At 40.9% G+C, this 17,651-nt stretch overlaps 1 protein-coding gene across 1 annotated transcript in view; it reads right to left on the reverse strand.

Moving 5' to 3' along the window:
• ATXN7 (ataxin 7) overlaps positions 1-17,651 on the reverse strand; it is a gene marked incomplete at both ends in the record, with an annotated part of 85,469 nt that overhangs the window by 4,580 nt on the left and 63,238 nt on the right. Inside the window, 6 exon segments of the mRNA XM_084247899.1 lie at positions 3,531-3,652; positions 4,003-4,201; positions 5,594-5,859; positions 9,945-10,027; positions 10,487-10,746; positions 12,737-12,989. Coding sequence (XP_084104025.1) covers positions 3,531-3,652; positions 4,003-4,201; positions 5,594-5,859; positions 9,945-10,027; positions 10,487-10,746; positions 12,737-12,989 — 1,183 coding nt within the window.

Consider the following 17,651-nt stretch of genomic DNA (forward strand, 5'->3'; position numbering starts at 1 on the left):
AATGTGTTCTGTTACTAATGTCTGGGGGTAAGGTGTCTATCTTGGGAAAAGGGTGCCACTCAAATAATCAAGCCAGGAATATCCTTATTATTTTTAGCTCTGATTTTGAAGTGTGACAGTACCAAAATTTTCAAAAATCTCTAGGGAAGAATTAACATTGGGGCAAAATAGCAAATGGCCTGACTGGAAGGCTGTTGCCAAGATTGGTCCCCTCCTGACTGTATAGAGCAGCTCTGACTGACCCAGTCACCCCACCAAGCCAGGCTCCACTTACTCATCTTTCAAGTAAGACAGCTGGCCTAGATTGCTGCCAAACTACTTTCCAGATGCTTTTTAAGAAGATGCTTTTTAAGAAGTTATTAATAAAATGAATTATTTATTGCAAGTGTTTGCACTGGCTTTAAAACCCTCACTTAGCAGTGTAGCTCTGGTCCTAGGTCAGTATTTCTTGACTTTGGTTGCCCATAACAACCAAAGCTACACCCAGACTACAGCAGAATCCCTGGGGTGGGGGTCCAGACATCAGAGGTTTCTAGATTTCTCCAGGAGACTCCATAAAGAAGGCAAGCTAGATAAGCTGGGCTTTATCCCCACACTCCACATGGAGGACAAACACCAACATTACCTGAGAGGATTGTAAAGAAATGCCGAGTTTCAGGGACCTAGACCTACTGCAGCAGAATCTGTATCTCAACAAAGATCTACAGACCAGTGAAGAGCACTAGAACCTCTGCGAAGCCCTGCTCTCTTGGTTTAGGAATTCCTGTTCATTGGGTGTGGTGGCTACTCATAACCACTAGGTGGCTTAGGAAGTCAGAGCCTAAAGCCCAGGCAGCTGGAACCAAATCCTCACAAAAGGAAAATTTGGGCTTTCAGTGAGGAGAGGATGTGGATTTCTCTACACAAAGCTCCTTATAATGTTCTTTTAAGTCACCCACTACCTTTTGTGTAAAGAAGAGACAAAATAAGAATATACAGTCATATTGACCTTGTATGCATAAATGAACTCTAAAAATACACAAGCAACTAATAATAACGATTGTGTCTGTGGAGATGGGTTGGGAAACAGGAGTGGGGGGAGCAGGAGGATTAAAACTTTACTGGATACCTCTTTGTATTTATTTTGGTTGTTTAGCCAAGTGAATTTATTACCAATGTAAAAATCAAAAAACACCAGCATCGAACACAAAAACCCCAAAACCCTTTTATGCCCATTCCAGTGGAATAGTGGCCCCCAAAAAACAGTGGTCAAGAGGTTCACAGGAACAATAGGAGCTTGGAGATGGCCTTTCGGGTCAAAGCCAAGATCCAGAGGAAGGACTGGTCTCATTTCATAAGCAATCAGAGATTCCACACACTGGAGATGACACATTTCATTGCTATAACCTAGATCCCACCTCCACTTACCCTCCAATTAACCACAATCAACAACAGCCAAGGGGGCTAACAGTCCCAAACTGGTGCTCGTCCTGTAAGGGAGGACTTTCTATTGAGCCAACAGTCTGGGACCTGGACCACTTCTGCAAGTTTCCTCAAGTGCCTCAAAGATGCCACCTGAGACTAGTTCTTCTCTGTTAAGAAGTGCCAAGCCACTGCCAACAAATCTCAGGAGATGGATGCCTGAAAAGGTTGTTTGAGTCCACTGGCTACATTCCTATTGGGATTGTTTCCTCAAACACCTGGCCTGGCTCTTCTCTCCGAACTTCTGTTTGTCCTAGTCTGCACCAGCGCATCATGGAACAACATGTCTTTCTTGCCTGTATGGACTGCTTTCAATGTAAAGGTCATGTTAATGGAAAGAAATAGTTTCCTCCTCAATGGAAGTGAGTGAGTGATAAGACAGTGAGTTTCATACAGAAAAAAGAGAGAGGAAGAATGAGCAAGACAGTGAAAACACATTCAAGATCCTACTTTTACAAAAGTTCACAGTACAAAGAAGAAAACCTATCTACCCAAGCCCCTAGGAATTGAAATTACCTTCATCCAATTATTGGCCACAAGACATGTATCAATATAATGGGGATAAAGTATTCCAAGAACCCTTCCAAACTTCCAGGAGTTCACTAAACTCAGAGTTTAGTGAGCACACTGAACTCCTCAAGTTTTATCAGGTAGTCTGGAGAAAGAGCAAGCTGAGATTTCATGTATCTTGTCAAGTTCTGATATGATGTGGAGGGGTCCCCCCACCCCCAATATCTTGACAAACCACTGGCCTAAGTCAGTCGTCTGTCTCTGGCAAAGGTAATGTTCTTCAAAGACGAGGAGTCTCTTACCTAGCAATACCAGCTATAAATGTGAAATAGAAACTCTGACTTTATTAAGAAACCAAAGCAAGGAGGCAGAGTTCACTCAATGATGCCCAAATTGGGACGATCTGAATAACCAAAGAGTCCCCTTTAGTAAAGCTACAGTTTCCAAACACTAGTTCCACCAAACATTAGCTCCCCAAGAATTTAAGAACTTATTTGTCTTAAGAAATGCTCCCAGGTCAAAAGAGCTTGGAAGATGTTCCACATTATACACAACCTGCTGAGTTACAGTAGACAGCACCCCATTAAAGGCTCCAAGAAGTCTTTCAGGAATGAAAACTATTTTACTTCAGAAAAGACTGAGGTAAACCTTTTAGGCCCTGTAACTGCTCTTCTTCTTAAAGTCTTGTTTGGAAAACATTAGCATACACAATGCCACACACAGTGATTGTGTTTTATCTTAAATTGTAAATCAGAGCACAAGCTTCTCTACCCTGTTCTCAGCTCCCCACTGCACGCAGGATCAATTTCAGTGGCATCTGGTCCCTGCTCGTCTCTCCATCTTGTCTTGTACCATGATCCCATTTCTACTATTTCAAACAAACCACATTCTTTGCTGACCTGCACACACTTGGTTTCTTCTGCCTGGAACTCTCCCTTGCCCTATCCCCATCACCGCTCTTTCTCATCCCTCTCTCTCTGTTCCATGGGCACTCCTTCAGAGATGCAGCCCTCTGGCCTGCTGAGTTTCCCATCTCAGTTCTTTCCCTTGAACCAAATTGCCTGTGGGTCCAAATTCTGGCCTTACCATGGACTTGCTGTGTGTAACCTTGTTTCTAAGTTACACAATCTATAAAACGGGGCTAATCAAGGTCACCTGACACAGAGCACTGCATATTAAATACACTTAATAAGTTTTCTGGCACAGAGCCAGCTCTCAGCAAATGGTCAGTAATTTTTGTTTCTATTATCTTCCTTATGACAAGCTATAATCTCTATTTGTTTTCTGTGTATTGGTTTTTGTGTTTCTCTACCAATTAGAGTATGGACTCCGAACATGTGGAAGTTCCTCTGCCTGCAACCCCACCACTCAGAACAAGACAAAGAGTTGGTGAATGAATGAATGAATGACGAGAGATCTGCAGAGCTAGTCAAAGGCCATGCTTGCAGTTTAGATAAGCTTATCTTCATTAAATCAGTCTCATCAGAAGTACAGAGAATGCAACACTGAGGAAAGTCTATTCTCTCTCCCACCCCAAAGATGGCAGAACAGGCACTCACTTCCACAGCTGCGCATTCAGATGCTTCTCCACCATGAGGTTGAGGGCGCAGCGAAGCCGGTTCCACCTGGTGTCAAACACGTAATAGCCTCTTCCAATTTGCCGGCTCCCGAATGTGCAAAACTGAAAGACAGAACACGATCTTGTGTGCTTGTTGACTCTGACAGCACATGCCCAGGGAGTGTTCTCTTTCCTCCAGGAGAGGAGCTAACCATGAAGACAGAGCCTTCTCTGAGTATTGTTGGCTGTGAAGCATGAGAGTGACAATGCCTAGCCCTGAGTTTCATGGAAGATAGAGGATAAAGCATGAGACATCCCCGACAGATACATGCCACTTCTGGGGTGCTCCATGTGCTCTTGTACCTTGACCACATCCCACACAGACAGGCTGGCCAAAGTCTCTGGCACGCCTCTCTGTAGTGCCCTGTCCCTGCTACTGGGAAGGTCAACATGGGGGTAAATGTGGAACTTACAGATGCTGGCTGAGGATGATGACCTGAATAATGACAGTCCAGTTTTTCAACAGACTCTTCTTTGTCATCGCCTTCTCCCTCCTCACTGGATAACCGAGAAGCTGGCTCAGTGGCAGGCAGGGGAGGGTGTGGAGATTCATGGACTGGAGGAGGGTCAATGGGGGCACTCCCACCTTGCTGAGCAGGGCAGCCTGGAGGCCTTGGTGAGCAGAAAGTGCAGCACTGATCAGATCACATCTCTAGGAATCAGCCGCCTTTTAACTGAGATTACAACAATGTATCCAAAACCACTTGGAAGAGGTCTGAGGTCCACCACTAGCACCAGGGAAAGGAACCTCTCTCCTGCACTACATGATGTCAAGGGCCAAATCTAACCAAAGGTTAACATGTAACTAGTTCTCTTTTCTACAGCTGCTCAGCTGGGTCAGGTCCTCCTAAGGGGAAAAAATGCATGGAATTTATGGGGATTCTTTGATTCTTCTTCAAATTTCATCTTGTTTGGGGTTACTAAGGCAATAAATGAAGTAACTGACAAGTGCTCTCAAAGAACCTAGGAGGGACAGGAGTTGATAAAAGAATGAGGTAACATTACCACATTATATGGATAATCTAGAGCCTTTCATAATTTATTTTTCCCTACATAAATAAAGGCCTCAGGTTTTAAAATTAAGCTTAGTTGTGCAGACAGAAAATCTTCAGTGAGAAGATAGCAAAAGAAAGGACTTGCTCAAGCACTCGACGCTGGGACCTGGCCACACTGAGAAGCCACCTCTGACCTGTCCTCTACCGTGTGGCTCTGAGACCACAATGGTCATGTGGAGACAGGCTCAAGCACACTTTTGGGTTTCCCTGAGGGAGATACTTTTGCCCCTCATGCTACCAATTCAGGGACTGGGCTTGGGAAGGTGAAACATTCACCCACAGCAATCAAGGGGGGCACATTCCTAAGCAGAAACACTTGTTGCCAATGGCCAAAACTGAAGGCCCTCATTAACTAGGCTCATCTCTTCCTTTTCCTCTGAAAATTGGGTGCAAAGTCCTTTACTTTCACTTTGTTAAATATACAAGCACAAACATACACATATTCAGTACACCAGCACAGTGTAGGGTAAAACACCATTGCTTATGATACTGCCCAGATACCTACGATATGCATATGTCTAAGTCCCAAATGAATGAATGAAAAATATGTTGATAAACGGATGCTGTAAAAACTTGAGCTGAGTATCTATCCCAAGCAATGGTTCCCACAGCTATATTTTGCAAAATGTGAGACAAATGTATGGGAAATTGCAGCCAAAGCCACGGGAAATGTTCTCAGGACCCAGGTTGCAACCCTGCTCAATAAGGTCGAGAGACCTAATGTTGAATAAGGATAGAGAATGTATATCTAGCTTTATTCTGATGCTTCCTTTTGGCCAAGAAGAGCTCTGGATGAAACTTACTGAAGAACTCAACACTTTTTAGAGTTAAAAAACCACTATTTAACAACCACCTCCGTAGTAAACATGATAGATGTTCCTGCACATTACAACTGCACTGGGGTTTTGTTCCCTGGAGGAGGGAGAAGGAGTTGGGGGATTTGGCTTACCTTGGAAGACTGGGGGTGTGAGGTTTAGGTTTACTAGCTACGAAAGGCTTTGATTCAGAAGGAATCACTCCATGAGAGTTTTGGTGTGGCTCCTGTGAAGTTCTAGGAGGGGCGGGATGCGAGTCCCTGAGAAGCTGTGTTGGTTGCTGAGAGTCCAGATGGCGAATCGATTCCTTTTCCCTGGTTTTGTTTTTGTGCTCGGCTAATAACACATCAAATCGTTTTCTTCTACCCTGGACAGCCCTCCGCTGGGCTAAGGAATGTGTCTACAGACAAAACAAACAAAAAAAATACAGAAGCTGAGAATTCAGAAAAGGACTTTTCTGAATATATCCAAAACACCATTCCCAGTGAAGGCGCAATCTGGACCATTAGCATAGTCAGAGGCTGTTCAGCATTTGATAAGCTAAAATCTTAAGGGTAAAATCTTTTCTCTTCAGCTAGAATAGAAGCACATATTCCAGCTCCAAATGTACGAGGTTTTGGCAATATTACTTCTACTAGCAGAAAGAAGTGTGTTCACTGAGACACCCAATATGTAATTGAGCAGCAAAGAGTAGAAACACACAGCTGACAGGCACTCAGATAATGTGCCATAGTAACAATTTGTTTATTAGGATTCTAACAGGTCATTAGGAAAAAACCCTCCTTTGAGTCAGTTAAAGTTCCGAATGCTAAAAAGGAAAACAATTATTCCATAAAATATGTATCAGAGAGTCTTCTTTCAGTAACAGTCAAGAGTAAATATTAAACACAGTTGCTTCTCTCTATTCCAATGAAAATGCCATTAAAGAGAGAAAATGGCTCAGAGCATCCTGGAGACAGAGACTACTTTGGTGACTCAGAAAGACTTGAGATAAGTAAAGAATGTAAGGCTGAAAGAAGGCTGAGAAAAGGAAGAGGCAGAAAGCAGAGTGAATTCCTATAAAGACACTCACTATGGAATTTAAGAAAACAGGACAGACAGCAATTTTGAATCCTAAAACAATGCCTAATTTCAGAATTGAGAAATGGACACACCAAGAAAAAGGAGAGTCAAATTAGGCCAAAGCCTTTCTTAAAAGTGTAATTAATATAAACCAGTGTTTGAAGTACACCTTATAAGAAAACATCTAAGCTCCAAATGCATTTTGATGGGGAATACTGGTGTGATTTTCTTTTAAGGCTCAGTTGGGGCTAATAATAGTCCCAGCAGAAGATAAAGTCAAGTTAACCTGACCATTCGATACTGTTGGGTTCTCAGTCTGTAAAAACTGCAAGGAGACAAACTACAGTGGCCTCAATTCAAATATCCCAAATGTAAGTAACTTCAGCTATGCTTCCTTCACTCTTTCATGTTACAAAACACTGCAAACAACACTTTGTATGTGTTTGTAGCCTTACTATTATACAAATGATTTGCTCTATAGGTTTACTTGTTTACTACTGTTTAAGGGTAAATTAAGCTTCTAACACTGTCGAAATTCAATAACATAACCTACTTCTTCTATAGACATATCCAACAGACTATGAAATGAATATGTCTGTTTTTGAAAAATATTTCATTTAATTTACTTGAATATGCAACATATCCACAGAAATCCACCTAAATGAAGACAAGGAACTTTTTTCGTTCAGTGCTATACCAGCACCTAGTATAGCACCTGTGAGCAACACATGGTTCAGACTCCCCCACCCTGCCCACCCCGCAGTTCATTTTAAAGAGTAAATAGGATTCTCACTGAGCTCTGAAGAACATTTCAATTACTGTTTACTCCCATCGGAATGTTTCTGGGGTTGCATAAGGCTCCTAGGATAAAGACTGACAGTGTAACCAGCTTCTGGGGTCTTGAACACTCCAACACCTGTGTTTCCTGCTCCTGATCCTTTGGTTTCAAGTATCTACTTCTGTTCAACTTTCTGTCTGCCTTTTAGACCCCCAAGGATTTGTTCTGCCCTGTCACAGAGTCGTCACACATGATGTTTGCTCTTTTCTCCCACCCCACTCTGCCTGCATGTCAGCCTGGCACTCCTATGGCAAAGGAGTGAACCTTGGTCCAATCTCCCTAGTGAGAGCTTCCTAATACAAGTCTCCCTACTTATTACTCCTCGGTGGTAACTGTATACTTACTTGAGTGATTATCAGATTAAGCTTTATGTTCCCAAGAGTAGAGAACATGCCTCAATTTTGTTCAAGTCTGTATCCCCAGGGACCTAGAATGAGGCCAATGCTCACAGATGTCTGCAATAAAAATTTCTAGTAACGGACTGGATAAGGCTACCAGGCAAAATCTATATGCATGGAAGGTGCAGAGATCACGAAACAGGATAGACCCAGCAGAAGATAAAGTCAAGTTAAACTGACCATTCCATACTGCTGGACAGATGAGATAGAAGAATGAGACAGCAGGTGACAGGGACACAGCAGGGAAGTAGTGACGGCAGTGGGCAGCAGCAGATCCCCTGACAGTGAATATGTAGATAGTGTCTAAGTCTAAGACAGCAAAGACCAGGGTTGAAATGTGCGGGACATTCAGCAGGGCCACTCAAGTATGCTTAGCCCTCCTCAGTTCAATAGATTCAGGCCAGGATTGAGGCAGAGGAAGAGAACAGCACTGACACAGCAAGAGTTACAGGTGTGAAAAGGCAGGCCTGCTCAGATGCCACGTATTCTGCCAGCCCTATGCTAAACTCATGATAAGTGAGGGCTGAGGATATATATTAGCGCATGGCAGGCTTGATACTGTGCTATAGACAGCAATGACACCCATAACAGAACACATGGAGAGCACATAGAATTTGGAAAGGAAGATGGATTAAAAATGCAAGATTCACATAAGCCAATTCAAAAAAGGCTTGTCAAACTCTCTTGATTCTGCGTTTAATAAGGGTTTGGTATGTCAGCATGCCTCACAGATGATTTAAAGACAGTAACTTAAATAAAGAAAGCATCTTTCATTGACCAGAGGTGCTATAATACGGAGAGCTAAGTAGCAAAACAGAGAGGATGGAAGCTATGATCAGACTGTGGAATAAGGCGGACAAACTCTTTCATGCGTTCCTTTGGGCAGCTGAAAAAGACACAATTCTACAGAACTCAAATGGCTAACTGAAAACAGTAACAACACACTACTACATCTCCAATTTATATTAAACAAAAGCAATGTGCTCAGAGATAGGAGTTTTGACTTAATATATATTCAAGGATGGGCTCAGGTGGGGATGTCAATCAACCCAAGTTAGAATGCAAAATTCAGAATATATGTGCATAGGTGTATAACAGTGATTTAAAAAACATAACAGTGCTTTAAAAAATAAATATTTAAAGTTACTCTTCATCAACCCTTTCCCAAAGATTCAGAACCACTTTTGTAAGAAAATATACACATCACACTTAAATTAGAAATTTAAATTAAAATAAGAGCCACTTATCAATAACAGCTCTCATTTCTGAAGATTATAACATTCCTCCACTGTTTAGGAAGTGCACTGGGACCAGATATCTTTTATTCAAATGCAATCTGTTGTAAAATTTAAAATAATATAATTTTTACCAATTTTCAGAACATAACATTAACTTCTGTAATTTTTAACCCCTCCTCCCAAACAACAGTTTTTGAATTACATACTTCAGTAATTCTTAAAACTTCTGAAGCCCTTCTGAAGGGCAGTTGGGAATGCTCTATAGAGAACTGCACATAAACATAGGTGCTCAACTATGTAGGAGAGCAATGTTGCCAGAAAGCCACTCCCCACAAAAACGATGCTAATTTTACAGCATGTATACTACCTTCCTATTAGGATATACTGGCATTTTTTTTTTTTTTAAGGTAGTCTTCAGGACAGAAAGAACAATCATTCCATTTGTTAGCTTACATAGAAGTTAGATTTTATATTACTAGTATTTTTTAAAAACTAGAAAAATAAAGCTCTCTTCTCAAAGTCTCAAAATTTTTAAAAAATAGTTCTTTAAATTTAAGAACCACAGATCATACACACATTTTAAGAATATTTACAAACACACACACAGAAATTTCTGCTTGTTCTAAGTGAGTACAATTTAAACCACAGTCAAGGGTAGACTCTCATATTAATTTTATTTTAAGAAGTAGCAAGTCTTTGTATTCCCCTAGATACAATGCTGCCCACTGAAAACAAAAACTCACTTAAGATTGCAGTTTGTAGTAAAAGATGTCACACATTCTGAACTTGAAGTTTTCTTCACAAAACCAAGTTATTCCCTCATTTACAAAATTCAGAACCATCCACAGGTCATCAGATCTCCTCTGGGCTAGACTCTGGGAGCAATGCAATGCAGTCCAGTTCCTGTGCATCCCCCAGTGCCTTTAGCTCTGTCCCAGAGGCCACCTACCTTGCATGTCAAAGACCGAGTACAGGGCTTCTTGGTATCGAGATCGATGACCCCACAGTGTATGTCAGGATCAAACTCTCTTTCTGTCAAAAGCACACAGACATTACATTGGGCTCACCAAACCCTTCTTCATTTTTTTTGGTAAATAAGAAAATGGGAAAACACTCAAGACCAATAATAACTTGGATAAAATCTACCAGATTATCAATCAGTATAAAATATAAAAAATGTGAGCTCTGCAAAGCAGCAGCAATACCACTAAGTGAGAAACTACTGTCATTAGATGACAGCAAAGAGACGATTTAAGTCATTATTTGTGCATTACTCCATTCAGAAATATACCACTAGATGATATATTTACATTACTTATACACACACCTGCTCTTTAAAACCAAGAGTGAGAAGGACAAGCATACTGTTTAAGGAACTTCCACCTAAAGCTGAGATAGATCAGTAAAAGAGGACTTCAGAGAACAGTTCATTTGCTCTTCCGTGAACACCCAACCTATAGAGAAACAGTAGGACAGAAAACGCAAAGTTACCTGATAATCTCTTATTTAAAAATTTCCTGTTATTGGAATTATCTTCAGGTTTCTTTTCCAGAGTGGGTGGTGCAGGAAGCCCTTTGCCATTCAGAATCTGTCCAGGTGAAGGCAAGGTTGGCTTTGGTATTGAGGGGCAGTTAAGGCCAGGCTTGACTGAGGAACTCACAGTAGCAGGACAGGTTGGCCCCACCGTAGATTTCAGTAGTGTGCCATCCATCTTCGGATGAATCTTTTCCACTTTGACAGAAGGTGTCATGCTGTTGTAGGGGAAAGCAAGAACACCAGCAACTGAGTGCCCCAACATCCCCAAGTGAATGGGGATAAGGGCAGAGTCCTGGCCTACCCACACAGAACTAGGCTCCCAAAGACACCTTATGAATATCTGTTAAGATAATCAAGAAAAGTCAGTAAGACTTAGTTTATAAGTCCTTCTGTCCAGCAAAATGCTCCAGTAGAACACAAATTTACTTGGTCTTTCATCATTCCAAAGCAGTCTTACAAGTGAGAATGTGGGAGATCTAGACATGATACTCAATACAATTTCTGCAAAAAGCAAGCTATTAAAAGGCCTATATTGGCCAAAGACTAATTGCAGGAGACCTTTAGAGAATATCTTTTGAGAACTGTCATTTTAAAGAAAGAATCACTCAAAACAAAGTAAACTTAGAGAGCAGAGATAAAGAACACTTGGAATTAGAGAAAACTTCCAAGAAATGTCACTGGGGACTTAGAAGAACTCAAATGGGCCTCGCAATAAATCTCCAAGGAGAGGCTCTCTTTCTGTCAATGAGGAAGACCAATGTTTATTTACTGTATGATGCGCCACTGATGTGGTAATTCGCCATTCCCTAAAAAAGGTTTCTGTGATAGGATCTTGGAATATAAGCACCTGGCACACAGCTGGAGAGTACTGAAGACCTGTGCCAATAATAACAAAATAATTACTTCTGAAATCTTACTAACGCTATCAATTGGGTAGCACATGTTGGTACAAAGCTAACAGTTGGCTTGGTCGTCCTTCTTAAGCCCAAATCCACATAAAGATTTGGATTGATGAGGTTTTATGAACTTGGTTCAGTGGAGTCAGTACTCTGACAGCTGTTAAGCTGGCAAGTGACTTGCACACTGCACTGGCATTTTATTTGGCTTTCAAACAGCTCCAGGAAATAAAGCCAAACTTGCTGTACTTGCACTTCTGACAGATGAGCAGAGGCTGGGGGCTTAGCAACCAGGACAAACAGCTCCAAACAGCTGTACCTGGAACATCCTGACAGCAGCAGAGACACTGCAAGATGCCATGGTCTCTCCCAACTGGCAAGGTCCTTGAGCAGTAGCAGGTGCTGGATGCTGCCCTGAGATTAATCAGGTTATCAGACCTTGGGAGTGAGATGTGTGACATACCCTCTAAAGGGGAAGAAGGCCAGGGGAAAACCACCAGCCACTAAGCTGAGGGATGCCAGGAAACGGCAAGATGTGTTTCTATGGGAGTGTACAGTTGCTCCCTCAGGTGACCACCAGGTGAGTGCCAACCTACCAATCTGTTGGAAACTTGCCAAAGTCTTGCGTGGTGAGTGTGAACTTCTTCCACTCTTTCTTTATCACTGCTGTGATGTGAACCCAAGATTGGGGGAAGGAAACCGTGCTTCCCTATTTCCTTTGCAGGCCCCTAAAAACCTTAGAATAGCATTTGGGAAGCTTTTCATCTTTTTATTCTTAGTATAATCAACAGCAGCAGCAGAAGCACCAGCATCCATTCATTTCCTGTCTCCTGTGGGTCAGACGCCATGCCAGTTGCTTCACTCTAATATGTGAACTCTGCTACTCCCAATAACTCTGCACAATGACTGCTGTTTTTAGACTCTGAGAGAAACAGTGCCATGTCCAAGGTCACACAGCTAGGAAGTGAGAGAGGTGGATTTTGAACTCATGCCTATTTGACTTTAAAGCCTCCAGGCTAAAATTCCTTAAATTTATTACAGTTCCTTCTCCTTATCTGGAATTAAGATAATTAAATGACATGTTGAGCTAAGTTTCAATATGCAGTAAATTATCATTATTTATTAATAAGCATTATTAACCTTATTGCTATTCTGTAAAATCTCCCAAGATAGGGAAACAGAAACAACAACATATTTGAATTTTCCAAGTGACTTTCTTTCACATTATTCACAGATACTCTCAGATGGCTGGAGTACACAGTTCCCCTCTCAGCAGGCAAGCTTTAAGACCCCTCTTGGCCATACTCACATTCTACTATGGGAGACTCTATTTTGATGAATGTGATGCATTGGCCTGTTGTTCCCCCTGAGCTGCAGTTTCTCTTTGGGCGATTTCAACAACTTGGAACTTAATGAGGATGCACTTAGAACCCCTCCACTGGAAGAACGGCTGCTTCCACTGCCACTGCCTCCTTTGCTTTTGGACAGAGAAGGGAAGAAGGAAAATACTGACGTGGGAGGAACGACCAGTGAAGGCTTGCTGGATGAGCTATGTCTTCTTTCTGCAAAGGAAAAGAAAGAAAGGTAAGACACTGTGTTTAGGGCAAGTCTCCTAAGGAGCCTAGATGAGTCCCCTGAAATGATCACATTTGGATTGAAAAATACGCATCACTCGGTGAAAATATATTAAACTTAGCAGCGTTCAGCAATGGCTTATTTAGGCCCCACAGTCTTATTCAGGATTCTAGGAACTGGTCCTTCTGCTTAGAAAACGTCTCAACATAAAGAGGTTCATCATACGTAGCCATGGGGAAATGAAACAGCCTTTCTAGACCTGCGAATATTGGGTTTTACATGGTTAGAAAGAACCTCACTGGCTCCAACTTGTAGTCAGAGAGAGAAAAATTATTCATTCATCTGCAGAGTTCTGCTAATTGACACCACATGAAATTCTTCCTTTCTAGCATAATACCTCTCCAATTTTCAAAATAGCAAAATGTTAAGAAACAAATTGTACCTTCACTTTTTTTCCCTGTCACTACCCACCAGCATATGACACCAAATAAAAATGTTTCTGAGGTTATCTTATCATTCCTTAGAATCTGTGCTGAAATTTTCCAGTGAATCATTTCACTCCCTTTTTTAAAATAATCTCACTTGACTACAGATGGCACAGCTCCGGTTCACACCACTAAGATGCCAAAGGCGCAAGACAAAAATACCACAAATAGCTACGCCTGTTTTTTAAACCAGGAAGTAATTCATAGTTAAGTACAGACTACACAGGTTTAACTGAAAATAAATCTACCCACTGGAGAATCAGGTTTTCTCAGAGTAAGGCAATGCATACTAAATAAATCTAGATCTGATGTTCTGTTACCACTAGAAGCCAGTAAATTATTTGGTAATTTTATCTAGTTAAGTGCCTTATTGTACCTTACTGGCTGCCTTCAATTAAACTTATTTAAAATGACACATTTACTTAGCTGCAATATATATGGCCCAATGTTTACTTATAGCATGGAAGCAGTAGGAGTACTTAAAAAATTAAGCACACTGGAATCAACAATAAGAAGCATCACTAAAATGGTTAATTTGCCAAGTTCTCTCTGTTTATTTCCAAATCTCTCTGTAAAGTTGCAATGACTTATTCCTGAAGGACATTAATTAATTCAATAAATGCTATCAGATACTTAAGAAGCTACTTTACGCCAGGATAAAATCACTATGCTATCTGTAGATAAAATTTAAATTTTCCACATTGATCACACTAAGTCCACAAACAAGTTAGGAGACCACATTAATAGTGATTTGTAAGTGCCTATTGCTTTTTTTTTCTTTCTGACACGGAAGTTGTGTTTAAGGGAGGAAAACTAAATTAACTTAAGCTTAATAATTTTCCAAATTTGGCATCTGAGGTTTTTCTTTTTCTTCAATTTTTTTCTCCTCCGTGATTCCAAAACATTCTACATATACTTCCATCAAGCACTTGGCAGCCTAGATTGAAAAATGTGTTTATACTTCTGCTGCCTGTCTTGGATGGCAGGTCTTCCCTGTGTCTTGTCTTGGTCATTTCTTTCTGAAAGCAAAGTGGGCATTCAACTAGTATTTGCATGGTTGGTACAGCTTTTCTTGTGGATAGGAATGAATTTCAAATGGCCCTACACCAGTGGTTCTCAACTCTGGCTACTCTCTTTCTCTGGCATAACCTATAGCTTACAAGCTTAAAAATTACTGATGTCTAAGTCCCATCCTCACCAACTGGCTGGTATGTGGTCTGGGCACCCAAACTTTTACAAGCTCCCCTGTGTGATTCCACTGTGCAGTCAAGGTTGAGAGCCTGCCTTACAATAGATTAATGCCTCAAGAACTATTAGCCACAGCTGAGTAGAGCCCAGAACACTGCCTGGCACATGACACTCCTAATCAGGACTTGTTAATTAAACTCACTAGTCAACTAGTGTTTTCCAAATTTCCATCAATTGCAAACTATTTCCATCATTCTTACTAAAGCCACATAAAATACTACTTTTACCCAACATTTTTATTTAAGTTATGATCTCTACTGTTCCCTCCCCCATAGTTTAATATTAATTGGTCACTCCTAGGGGCATCACTGGTATTTTAGACAGGACAATTTTTTTTTTCTTTTTAAAGATTTATTTATTTATGCATACAAGAGCTGGGGTACAGGCCAGAGGTGTGGGGGGGGGGGTGGCGAGAGGATTCACCAGAGACAGAGTGGGGAACAGAACAGGCAGATCTACTGAAATACACTGCTGAGGGGAGCAGCGGGTGAAACAGGAGAGGTCTGCTGTGCCATGTGGGTAGCTCCCTGGCCGGGGATTGAACTTGTGCTGCAGTGGCTGCAGACAGCTTCATAGGTTGCGTCTTAACCCCTTGAGCCACCAGGGAGGCCCAGACAGGACAATTCTTACAGAGGATTTCACAATGGTTAGAATTCCTGGTCCCCCACCTCTTATCACTAGTAGTGCTCCTTTGCCAGGAACAAACTCAAATTACCCCCCAACCCATTTTCAAATGACCCAATATGAACCAGTTCTCAGCTGATAACTATTTTTCTAAAACAACAGTACCATGAACTAATAGGCTTGGTAAGCTTATTTATATATATATATATATATATATGTATGTATTTTTTTCAGATATACATTCTATTTAAAATATTCATCCATGTTAATCCACAAAAGTCATCTGTGTACCCCCGGTGGCAGCATACTGCAGTACAAATAGCATGACTGTGGTACAAAGAGGAGGAGAAACCCCAACTAGAATTTTCACATTTCCTTTTACTATTTCCAGGGTATCAGAATTCTCAAGAGAGTATCTCAGAGAAAATGTGATATATTTTCTGTTGCTATCAAATGATGTAAATAAAATTTTCAATATAGTCAGTTATGCTATAATACTTGTCTTGAGAATGTAAACCTATTCCAAAGCCAAAGACATATTAAGGAACCATTTCAGTATAATGAAATTTGCATTTACTTTTGCAAGAAGTAAAGAAGCACTGCAAGAAGCACGAGGTGAACACAGAAAACTACATCCGGCTAAACTGAGCCGCATGGGAATGCACATAACACCTCCAGCTCCCTCTTCCAAACATCTACTGAGCTCTTCAGCTCACACCAGGTGTTAGGAGCCACACTATCCACATTTGCTGTGACAAGTTTTTTGAGTTTTGAGTGTTGGGCCCAAATCCCATGTTTCCAATGAGTCTCATGTGGTTTTTATTATGCAATTTTGCATAGTGCAGTAATTTTTCAGGAATGCATCTTGTGTTATAGCAGAACTAGCTGTAACTTCAATCCTGTTCTTTTAATTTTCTATTCCCAGCATAGTCTGCTCTTCCTGTATTCTTTAGTTAATGCCTCTTTTTTGTCTATAACTCTTGATAAGGGATTTTTCACTAGAAAATTGAGATTCATAGCTTCCTAACATTTAAATAAGCTCATATAAAGATAACATTTTTAAAAAATCATATTTTCTACTTCAACAATAAAGGTTATTTAAAACTAAGAATTACAATCTAGCATGTAACATTTTTTCATTCATTAAATTTGAAACAGAATGTATGTGTGTGTGTGTGCATGTGTGTAACTGAGATTCTGGCTAAAAAATGCCAGTTCAAGTCCTTGTTATGAAGCTGAATGAAATTGTTCTTTTATATCATAGTCTGGTAACTTATTCTCTGGAAAGGGCAGCATCTGGCTTTCTCTTCACAAGAAAGCTAAAAGGAAAAAGCAAATTATAGTTGAGTTAAACTCTCATTCTTTCACAACAAGCCCTTATTTTTCATAAGATTTTTAACTGGGCATCCAACTTTAAAAAAAAAAAAAAAAAGCATGTGTTCCTAGATCAAAAGAAAAACGGGCAAGTTTTGGATAGAGACCTTACATTAAGTGGGCAAACTGGTGGGCAGATGCTAAGCTTAACTGCAGTGTGGTTTGGTGAGGAGTCCAAGTGGGGTTTTCAAAGCACTTCTCTCTCCAAGGGATGGCACCAGGCCAGGGAAAGCACACTCTGTTCCTGAATGAGGATGGTGCTCATTCTGAATGGCTTCAGCAAGAGGGAGAGATAACAGACCAACAGAGAAACAAATACAGAGACAGGGCAAGAAAAAGCAGACACAGAGAAAGACAGACATGAGTGAAGTATGTGTGTGAACTGGAGAGACAGTGTGGAGATAGGCAGAGGTAGAGAAAGAGGCAGAGGTAGAGAGGTGGCAGAGGCTGAGGAGGAAGAGAGAGAGACAGGAGAGAAAGGGAGGAAAAGAGGGAGAGAGGGGAAGAGAGAGAGGAGGAGGAAAGAACACCAGTACCAGTGCTTTTGACAAAGAGCTTGAAGGATGCACAGACTTTTCTTTCCCCTGTGGCATGAACATGTGACTCCACTGAAGGCGAGGGAGGTTATTAGGGAAGAACAATGGGACAGAATAATGAGGAATTTGGAATTCATGCTGACATATGTATATCATATGTACATAAGTGAAACACCCAGATACAAACCAAAGGAGGATTCAAATCAAGGAATTAAATCTTTTTAGATCACACACACACATACAGCTTTGAAAATAACAAAAAGAATTTATAATACATAAGTGTCAAAGTTAGGATACAAACCTTAAAAGCAGTCAAAGCATTCATGTTTGAAAAGGACGTATGTCGAACTTTTTTGGACGTGATCATCCCTGTTGTTACAGG

Source organism: Talpa europaea (genome assembly GCF_964194135.1).
Source record: "Talpa europaea genome assembly, chromosome: 11".
NCBI classification, from domain to species: Eukaryota; Metazoa; Chordata; class Mammalia; order Eulipotyphla; family Talpidae; genus Talpa; species Talpa europaea.